Source organism: Colobus angolensis, unplaced genomic scaffold, assembly GCF_000951035.1.
Source record: "Colobus angolensis palliatus isolate OR3802 unplaced genomic scaffold, Cang.pa_1.0 Scaffold358, whole genome shotgun sequence".
In the NCBI taxonomy this organism is placed as follows: domain Eukaryota; kingdom Metazoa; phylum Chordata; class Mammalia; order Primates; family Cercopithecidae; genus Colobus; species Colobus angolensis.
Window position 1 is genome coordinate 1,198,153 of NW_012116910.1, and position 10,194 is coordinate 1,208,346.

Consider the following 10,194-nt stretch of genomic DNA (forward strand, 5'->3'; position numbering starts at 1 on the left):
GAGACACCGGGGCCCTGCTGGGCGTGAGTCTCTCCGAACCCGAGACACCGGGGCCCTGCTGGGCGTGAGTCTCTCCGCTGTGAGGCCTACATTCCGAGGCTCATCCACAGTCTACATGATGCCATGAGTTCATGATCACGTGTGACCCATCGGGGGACAGGGCTGTGGTGTGTGGGGGTCTCTACAACATTCTGGGGTCTCATTTCCCCCGAGCCTGAGAGCTCATGGCCCCACCTCAGGCTCAGACACAGATGGATTGAAGATGGACACAGATGCAGAAATCTGTGCTGTTTCTTTTATGAGTAAAAAGTATCACCATTTCAGGCAGGGCGAGGTGGCTCACACCTGTAATCCCAGCATTTTGGGAGGCCAAGATGGGTGGATCACTTGAGGCCAGGAGTTTGAGACAAACCTAGTCAACATAGTGAAACTCCGTTTCTACTTAAAAAGTACAAAAATTAGCCTGGCGTGGTGGCACATGCCTGTAGTCTCAGCTATGCGGGAGGCTGAGGCAGGAGAATCACTGAGGCTCAGGAGAGATTGAGAATCATTGAGAATCAGGAGAGGTTGCAGTGATCTGAGATCACACCACTGCACTCCAGCCTGGGCAACAGAGCGAGACTTCCTATTAAAAAAAAGCAAAAAGTATCAGCATTCCAAAACCATGGTGGACAGGTGCTTTTTATTCTGTCCAATAATATTCACTGGTGCTGTGCTAGAGGCCAGAACTGGGGGTACCTTCCTCTGAAAGGCACAGCTTTATGGGAGGAGAAGTAAGGGATTTTTAAATCCTTATTGGATGATTGTTAAACCAGTGGTTTAAACTGGGGTCCTGTCATTCTGAGTTGAACAGTCCGGATCTGGACTTTGCCTATTTCCAGAATGCTCCCTGGGGTTTGCTTAACGGGGGGGCGGCAGGTGTGGACACCCTCGTGATGGGGGAGGGCAGGTGTAGATGCCCTTGTGCATGGTGCCCAGCACATCCCTGCTGCAGCTCCCTCCCCACCAGGACTCCGGTCTCCTGTGCTCCCCGCAGTCCCTGCTTCCCTCTCCCAGCCTCACCTGATCCTGGCCTCTGCTGGCTTTGTCTGGGTGATTTGCAGATTTCCTAGGCTCCCAGCACCTCCTTGCCTCTCCCTAGGCACCTCTGCAGCACTGGCCATACCAGTCAGCCGTGAACTGTCCACTGCTTATTTTGCTCCCCGTGAAATGTACTTTTTAGGACAGGCACCCCTGGTTCCAGCCTATGGCACAGCATCAGTGAGTGTTACTGAAGGACAAAGCAGACAGACAAGCGAATCAGGAAAATGAGTTCTCTCTGAACACAGTGCAAAGCCACAAAGGCTAGTGCAGGATGGGTGGGCATCAGGTCATCAGATGTGGGTTCAATGCCAGTATATTCTGTGCTCCCAAAGGCCACTGGGTCGGAGTGCCTGCTGGCAGAGGTGGTTGTAAAAGCTCAGCAGTGGAGGCAGTGGTTCGCCACACTCGGGGTGAACACACGTCCTCTGTGTCTGAAGCATACAACAAAGGCTTGAAGGGCATCTGGGAGAAGAAAACAGGCAAAATGATTAAGAAAAGTGAAAAAGGAAGAGGGGTAAGATGGGAATTTTCTTGTCCAGATTTTAATCTCCCAAACCACAGCTCAGATGGCAGAATGTGGTGAGAACTGATGGACAGTACAATAGAACAAAACGGAAGCCCTATCTCTCAGAAACGTGTGTTAAATGTGGCATGTGGCACAGCTGACGGAAAAGAGAGTGTGTGTGTAATTTTTTTTCTGAGAAAACTGACTGGAAGCAAGTGGGTTGTGTCTTTACAACATATACCAGAGCAGATTCTAGGTAGAAGAGGAATGACATACAAACAACAGCAGCAGCAGAAACAAAACAGGAGACTCAAAGGGAAGGGAGGCGAACGTTCCCTGATTTGGTGTTGGGGAAGGACACGCAGGGAGGTGGATGAAACCAGTGAGGCAACAGGTATTGCTTTCCCTGCAGAGGAACTCAGCTTGCCTGAGCCACAGTGAAAATGGCTGTTCCCTGGAGCATTTGTGCACACAATTTATTTAAGGCGCCCTGTGAGGTCCTGCACAATCATCCTCTCACTTTGTTCTCCTAACCACCTGAGAGGCAGATGAAGAAAGCCTCCGGGGGGCACCCAGCTGGCAAGGGGCGTGTGCGATTGCAGCCTGGCCTCCTGCTCTGGGGCCCTTGCTCTGCCTGAGGACCCCACACAGGTCAGACCCACAGGCTCCGGGTGAGCCGGAGCCCAAGGTTGTGCTGGGGACAGCTGTGAAGGAAGAAACGTACATCTGATGCACACTTGGGAAGGTTCTACCAGCAGCATCAAAGAAAGGCGTGTGAAACTGACAGCGAGACCCGTCGTTTATGCTGGCTCCTTTTCTGGGCTTTCCAAGAGCCAGCATCAGGGTGAGGCAAGTTGGAAAGACTTTTCTGGAAAGCAGCTTGTTTGCATGGAAGTCCTTACAATGTCCTGTGTTTTCGCAGTAATTCCACTTCTGAAGTGACCAGACATTATCACAGGTCTTATTTACCATTTCCAGTGCTCCAGCTGGGGGGACTTGCCACAGCCAGTTGCTGACCCGCCCAAATCCAGGGCTAAGCAGATATTGTGTATCACAAAACTTACTCTGCCATTAGACATGTTTTCTTTTTTTTTGAGACGGAGTCTCACTCAGTCACCTGGACTGGAGTGCAGTGGTGCGATCTTGGCTCACTGCAAGCTCCGCCTGCCAGGTTCATGCCATTCTCCTGCCTCAGCCTCCCAAGTAGCTGGGACTACAAGTGCTCGCCACCACGCCCGGCTAATTTTTTTGCATTTTTAGTAGAGACGGGGTTTCACCGTGTTAGCCAGGATGGTCTCGATCTCCTGACCTCGTGATCCGCCCGTCTCGGCCTCCCAAAGTGCTGGGATTACAGGCTTGAGCCACCGCGCCCGGCCTAGACATGTTTTCAAAGAATTTTTGAAGAATGTTTAATGGCACAAAGCGTTTATTTCAGTGTAGCAGTGTTCAAAGCGGGATGTAGAACACGCCTCAGGGAGGCCGCTGTGGATGTCACGTGTGTTCGTCTTTGGACACAGATGTACACGGGCAGTGAGTGGTGGCAAGGCCCTGGAGCACGTCAGTGGGATGTCTCCATCCTGCCCCTCTGGAGATACCCTGTGTGTGCCACGTGCACTCACTGGAGCCCTGTGTAGCTGGCGCCACCTGGCTCTTCCATCCATGAGATTCAAACACAGTGAGATTCCCCATGCCCGACTCCGTGTTCTCCCACAAAGAAGCTGAGTCACGCCCGTGTCCACTCGAGGGACGCCCGGGAGTCAGCGCTCCACAGTTTATTATGTGTTTTTGGCCGAGTTATGTGCAGATCTCATCAGGGCAGATGATGAGTGCACACACACGGCCGTGCAAGGCTTGGATACACTCAGCATCACTAGCCACGTCCTGGTGGAGTCTGGTCATGCAGGGTCCGGATGGCGTGTAGCGTTCTGAGTCCACGGAGAGAGCACCCAACTCCCTCAGGCTACAGTACGTGCCCCAGGCAGGACAAGGAAGCAGGAGGAAGGCAGGAGGCTCTTTGGAGCAAGCTTTGCAGGAGGGGGCTGGGTGTAGGGCAGACACCCGTGTCTGACGTCCCCCCTGTGTCTCAGCTACGCCCGGACCTCCATCAGAGCCAGTCTCACCTTCAACCGCGGCTTCAAGGCTGGGAGGAACATGCGTCGCAAACTCTTTGGGGTCTTGCGGCTGAAGTGTCACAGCCTGTTTCTGGATTTGCAGGTGAGCAGGCTGACGGTCAGCACAGAGTTCAGAGTTTGGGAGGCATGCGTGTTACTGTGTGTGCGTGCGTGTGTGCGTGTGTGTGTGCATGCCTGCAAGGCTGACGGTGACTGGCTGCACATAAGAGTGCATATGTTCACAGATGCACACGAGCCATACGTGTGTGTACATGAAGGCATGGCAGTGTGTGCACAGGTGTGCAAGGGTACAAGTATGAATGTGCACATGCAAATGCATACCTGACGTGCATGTGTGTTCGTGTGCATTCGTGTGGGATTCATGTGAGGTGCATGCGTGTGGGTGTGCAGTGTGAGTAGCACGTGTGCACATAACCTGCATCGAGGGCCCCTCATGTTCATTCCGCTAGGTCCTCAGCACCAGCGCCCCTCCTTACAGGGTGAGATGGGGTGGACCCCCACAGGAGAAGGGGCGTGGACATGGATGCCCACAGGAGAGGGGGAGTGGACGCGGATGCCCAGACGGGACAATGCCCTCAGGACTGCAACTTCAGAGCCTCAGCCCACCGGGGCCTGGGACCCCGTCTCACCCTGTAAGGAGGGGTGCTGGTGCTGAGGTTCTGGTGCTGGTGTTCACGACCTATCGGGGTGAACATGAGGGGCCCTCGATACAGGTTATGTGCACACATGCTACTCACACTGCACACCTGCATGCATGCACCTCACGTGAATGCCGCATGACTGCACATGAACACACATGCGTGTCAGGTATACATTTGCGTGTGCACATTCATCCTTGTGCCCTTGCACACCTGTGCACACACTGCCATGCCTTCACTCCCCCTCTCCTGTGAGGGTCCACATCCACTTCTCTCCTGTGGGCATCTGCGTCCACTCCGTCTCCTGGTGCCTTCCCTTCTTGGCCAAGCCTCGGGGGCAGGCAGACGACATGGAGTCTGACTCCCCCAGGGTGGTTCACAGCTGCCGGGTGAGGGTCGGGCCGGATTTCAGTGGGGAGAGGGATGGTTTCTTGTCAAAATGTTCCTCTTTCTTGTTTCATCTGAATGGATGATAAAGTAAAAAGTAAAAACTTAGAATCCCAGAGAGGTTTCTGCCGTTTCTCACTCTTTCCTGGCGATTCTAGGTGAACAGCCTCCGGACGGTGTGCACCAACATCTACAAGATCCTCCTGCTGCAGGCCTACAGGTGAGCCGCCACCACGGGGGCGCAGGCCCAGCCTCCAGGGACCCGCCGCGCTCTGCTCGCCTCTGACCGGGAGCTGCACCTGGGTTATAGGGGCAAGAAGTGTCTTACATTTTCAATGGTGCTGCTGCCTCTGCACTGTTCTGTGTTCGCGTGGCTCTGTGCAAAGCGCCTGTTCTTCGTCTCTGGGTAGTGCTAGGAGCCAGTGTGGCCCCGGGTGTCCCCGCAGTGCCTATGCACTGACTGTGGGACCTCATGGAGGCCAACCCAGGGCAGGAGGGGCATGGGGTAAAAAAAAGCTTATGGGGAGTCTTAGCAGAGGAGGCCGGGAAGGTGTCTGAACAGTAGGTGGGAGATCAGACACCGGGAGGATTTGGGGTCTCAGAGAGCAAAGAGGGCTGAGGTGGGTGCAGATGAGGGTCGCTGGCCCCACCCCCGGGAAGGTGCAGCAGAGCTGTGGCTCCCCACACAGCCCGGCCGGCACCTGTGCTCTGGGCATGGCTGTGCTCCTGGAACATTCCCTGTCATGGCTGGTCAGGGGGCCCCCATGTCAAGAATCAACAATTTTATCACTGAAAAAACGACCAATCTGTGGAGGCCACAGGGCCAGCTTCTGCCTGGCGTCAGAGCAGGTGGTGGCACAAACCTCTGGGCTGTACCAAAGGGTAGTCGGGCACCACAGGCCCGGGCCTCCACCTGAGCAGGCCTCCCGAGCCACTGGGAGCCGGGTGCCAGGAGGCCGGAGCCCTCACCCCATGAGGGCTGAGAATGAGTGTGAGAAGTTGTGTTACCCAGGGCCGAGGCTGCACGAATTACTGTGCACGCTTGATGTGAAATGAGGTCGTCTATCGTGGGAACCCAGCAAGGGTTCACGGGAGAGATTTTCCGTTACAAGGTCACCCCACGAAGGTGGTTTTTGACCCGAGTGCTTGTGCCTTCGTGCTCTGGCAGGGAGGGCAGAGCCGCAGCTGCGTGTTACCGCCTTTGCGCTGGCTGCAGAGGCTTGGGACCAGGCTCTCTGTTCCAGGGTGCATCCGGCTCAGGCCGCCCTCCTCTCTGTCTTCTCTCTCTGCCTGGAGTCTTCCCTAGTTTGCATCTCGCTGACGTGTGCCTGGGCCCTCAATCAAGCCGCTTGACTCCTTTCTGGAAGCCCTTGGAGTGTGCTGGAGACAGGCGCCGCTGAGGACGGGAGGTGTCCGACACCGTGGTCGGCCCCAGGGTCCAGCTGGCGTGCTTGGGGCCTCCTTGGGCCATGATGAGGTCAGAAGAGTTTTCCCAGGCATGGGCCACGTGGCCTGCCACCTGCTCCTCCCGTATTCAGCTCAGCCTTGTCCTCATTTCCCCACCAGGGTCCCTGGCTCCGAGGAGCTCCCATAGAGGGCCTGGGCAAGGTGGCTGAGTTTCCCCACCCAGGTGGGGGCCCTTGGGTAGTCGCTTGATTGGGTAGCCCTGAGGAGGCAGAGGTGCGATGAGCCACGGGCCATTTCCAAACACGGAGCCAGGCACGTGGAAGGCTCAGGAACACCCTTCCCTCGAGGCAGGAGTGGGAGAACGGAGAGCTGGGCCCCGATTTCACAGCAGCCAGGCTGTAGCAGGCGAGGCTGTGGTCGTCTGTGTGGCACTGGGGGCAGGACCTGACTCCAATCCGCTGGGGCTCAGCCTTCCTGCCCCTGCTGGCCACGCCTCCACACGGGCGGGGGGCGGATGCCCTCACCTCTAGCAGGTGGATTTTTCTCCCTTTGGAAGAGGGCCCTTCACCCATGCTAGGTATTTCCCTGCTGGGTCAGGAGTGCGACCCTGTGGCAACCCCAGTACCTTAGGCATATTTTTTTATTTAAAAAACATTCTGGGCCTGGCTTCCCTCATTGCTACATGGGGAGAAGACGTCCCACCTCAGCAGAGTTACTGAGAGGCTGAAACCCGAGTGCTGGCTTCACTGGTGTAGTCTCAGGTCATTCCAGAAGGGGGCTCCGGCAGTCGGTGAGACCAGGTGCACAGGTGTCCTGATCACACACACATGTGGGCACATGTGCACCTGTGCTGTTTCGTGGTGGCCAGGTCCGTGCACACCTGCCCCCAAGTCCCAGGAAGCTGAGAGGCCAAAGAGGGAGGCTGACAGGGCTGGCACGGTGGCTCACACCTGTAGTCCCAGCACTTTGGGAGGCCGAGGTGAGAGGATCGCTGGAGCCCAGGAGTTTAAGGCGAGCCTGGGCAACGTAGTAGGACCCCATCTCTATGAAAAATAAAAACAAAAATTAGCTGAGTGTGGTGGAGTGCGCCTGTAGTTCCAGTACTTGGGAGGCTGAAGTGGGAGGATGGCTTGAGCCCAGGAGGTGGAGGTTGCAGTGAGCTGAGATCACCCCACCGTACTGCAGCCTGGGTGACAGAGTGAGACCCCATCTCAGCAGCAGAAAAGACTGACAAATGCAGTTTCTTGGAAAGAAACATTTAGTAGGGACTTCACCTATGCACAGAAGCCAAGTTGGTGTCTCGGTGGCAGTGAGATGAGATGATGGGTCCCCGCACCATCGCCTCAGACCCAGGGTTTATGCACCACAGGGGTGGGGTGGCTCAGAAGGGATGCACAGGACGTTGATACACGATGACATCAAGGTTGTTTGACGAAGGGCGGGATTTACGGTAAGTACCTTCTGGTACACAAGGAACAATGGATAAACTGGAAACCTTACAGGGCTTCCCAGAACAGGAGCTAATCAGAAGCCAGCATGGCAGGTTAGCATCCAGGATGGAGCTGCTTCAGCCTCCACATGCGTGTGCGTTCATACAGACGGTGCACAGAAACGCGCAGTGTACCTGTGCACACACACAGACACGCAGGTGCTTGCACACACAAGCACACACACACAGACATGCATGCATGCATCCGTGTGTGTGCACCTGTGCCCACGAGGAAACCCATGCATGTGCCTTCATGCGTGCACACACGCACCGGCAGGCCTGTGCCCACACCGGTGAGCACCGTCTAATTAGGAGGCCGTTCCTCTGACGATGTCCACCATCCCCTCAGGTTCCACGCATGTGTGCTGCAGCTCCCATTTCATCAGCAAGTTTGGAAGAACCCGGCGTTTTTCCTGCGTGTCATCTCTGACACGGCCTCCCTCTGCTACTCCATCCTGAAAGCCAAGAACGCAGGTATGCACAGGTGCCTGGCCTCAGTGGCAGCAGTACCTGCCTGCTGGTGTTAGTGTGTCAGGAGACTGAGTGAATCCGGGCTTAGGACATTCTCACCCCTTTTCGCATCGGGAAGTAGTTTAACCCGACCACCGACAGGCTCGTCTGCCCGCCCTCTCATGGGGTGAGCAGAGCACCAGATGGAAGGGACAGGAGCTGCCTGGGAACTGCCGTCCTTCCCACCTTGCTCTGCCTGGGAAAGTGCCGGGAGGGCTGGTCTCTCCTGCTTGCCCCATGGTAGGATTCGGGGGGCCTGGCCTCTCCTGTTTGCCCTGTGGTGGGATTGGGGTATCTTCTGTCCGTGGCACTTAGGGCCCCTGTGCAAACCCAGGCCAAGGGCTTAGGAGGAGGCTGGGCCCAGGAGCAGAGGCCGTGCGTCCCCACCACAGAGCCCCAGGCTGTCCTCTGCTCCGCAGTCACCATCCTCTGCCTCTGGACACTTTGTCCAGCGTCAGGGAGGTTTCTGATCCATCTGAAGTTCAAGCCATGTCGAACCTGCCGTCCTGAGCTTCAGAGCTTCTACTTTCTGTTATTTCCGTGTTGTGAAATTTCACTTGGAGAAGCTGAAGGAAACATTTCAGCAGTGACTCCTGCGGTGCTTGGGTTGGGGCAGCTGGAGATGGAGCCGCCCCGCAGACCGTCGGGTGTGCGCAGCTTTCCGGTGTCTCCTGGGAGGGGAGCTGGGCTGGGCCTGTGGGATCCTCAGCCTCTGTTTGTCCCCCAGGGATGTCACTGGGGGCCAAGGGCGCCGCCGGCCCTCTGCCCTCCGAGGCCGTGCAGTGGCTGTGCCACCAAGCCTTCCTGCTCAAGCTGACTCAACACCACGTCACCTACGTGCCACTCCTGGGGTCACTCAGGACAGGCAAGTGTGGGTGGCGGCCAGTGCGGGCCCACCTGCCCAGACACCATCCTCGAACGCCCTTTGCAGGGCGAGCAGCCTCAGCTGCTGCTGAAGTGCCGATGCCCCGGGCCGGGCCTTGGGGCTGGAGCCATGCTGGCGGCCCTGTGTGATTAAATGACCGTGTCCCCAGGCCGTGGAGCCTGGCAGGGTCCACGACTTCCTGAACCCCTGCCTCCCATCTCAGGGCGGATGGCTCCCCACCCTTGGGAACCTTCTGACCCCTGACCTGTGTCCTCTCACAGCCTCTGCCCTGGCTGCTGCCCTGATACCTCTGTGGGGTCCTGAGCTCCTGGGGTCTTTCTTTAAGTTCTCTCCCCGCCCTGCCGCTCCAGCATCACCGGGCTGCCTGTCTGCTCGCCCTGGTGGAGGGGTATCTGTCCCTTCACTGAGGTTCCCACCACCCAAGGCCACGAGGTGCAGGCCCTGCCTGCCCGGCCGTCCACATGTCCCAGAAGGGCTGGAGGATGCCCTCTCTGGCCTCTTCTGGAACAGAGTCTGATTTTGGCCCCGCAGTCCAGACGCAGCTGAGTCGGAAGCTCCCGGGGACGACACTGGCTGCCCTGGAGGCCGCAGCTAACCCGGCACTGCCCTCAGACTTCAAGACCATCCTGGACTGATGGCCACCCGCCCACAGCCGGGCCGAGAGTGGACACCAGCAGCCCTGTCACGCCGGGCTCTACATCCCAGGGAGGGAGGGGCGGCCCACACCCAGGCCTGCACTGCTGGGAGTCTGAGGCCTGAGTGAGTGTCTGGCCGAGGCCTGCATGTCCGGCTGAAGGCTGAGTGTCCAGCACACCTGCCGTCCTCACTTCCCCGCAGGCTGGCAGTCAGCTCCACCCCAGGGCCAGCTCCTCGTCGCCAGGAGCCTGGCTTCCACTCCCCACACTGGATCCGTCCTTCCCCAGACTTGCCGTTCGCCACCCCTCACCCTGACCTCCTTTGCCCTCCACCCCCACCGTGCCGGTAGAGACCCTGAGAAGGAGCCTGGGAGCTCTGGGAATTTGGAGTGACCAAAGGTGTGCCCTGTTCACAGGCAAGAACCCTGCACCTGGATGGGGGTCCCCATGGACCACACTGGGGAGGCTGTGGGAGTAAAATACTCAATATGCGCATTTTTCAGTTTTGAAAAAAAGTCTCAT

At 57.2% G+C, this 10,194-nt stretch overlaps 1 protein-coding gene across 1 annotated transcript in view; it reads left to right on the plus strand.

Annotated features, from left to right (window-relative positions):
• TERT (telomerase reverse transcriptase) overlaps positions 1–9,672 on the plus strand; it is a 53,740-nt gene extending 44,068 nt beyond the window's left edge. Inside the window, exons 13-17 of the mRNA XM_011953144.1 lie at positions 3,676–3,802; positions 4,904–4,965; positions 7,991–8,115; positions 8,879–9,016; positions 9,569–9,672. Of these exons, the coding sequence (XP_011808534.1) occupies positions 3,676–3,802; positions 4,904–4,965; positions 7,991–8,115; positions 8,879–9,016; positions 9,569–9,672 (556 nt within the window). The remainder of the gene's footprint in view (positions 1–3,675; positions 3,803–4,903; positions 4,966–7,990; positions 8,116–8,878; positions 9,017–9,568) is intronic.
• The last annotated feature ends 522 nt before the right edge of the window (positions 9,673–10,194 follow it).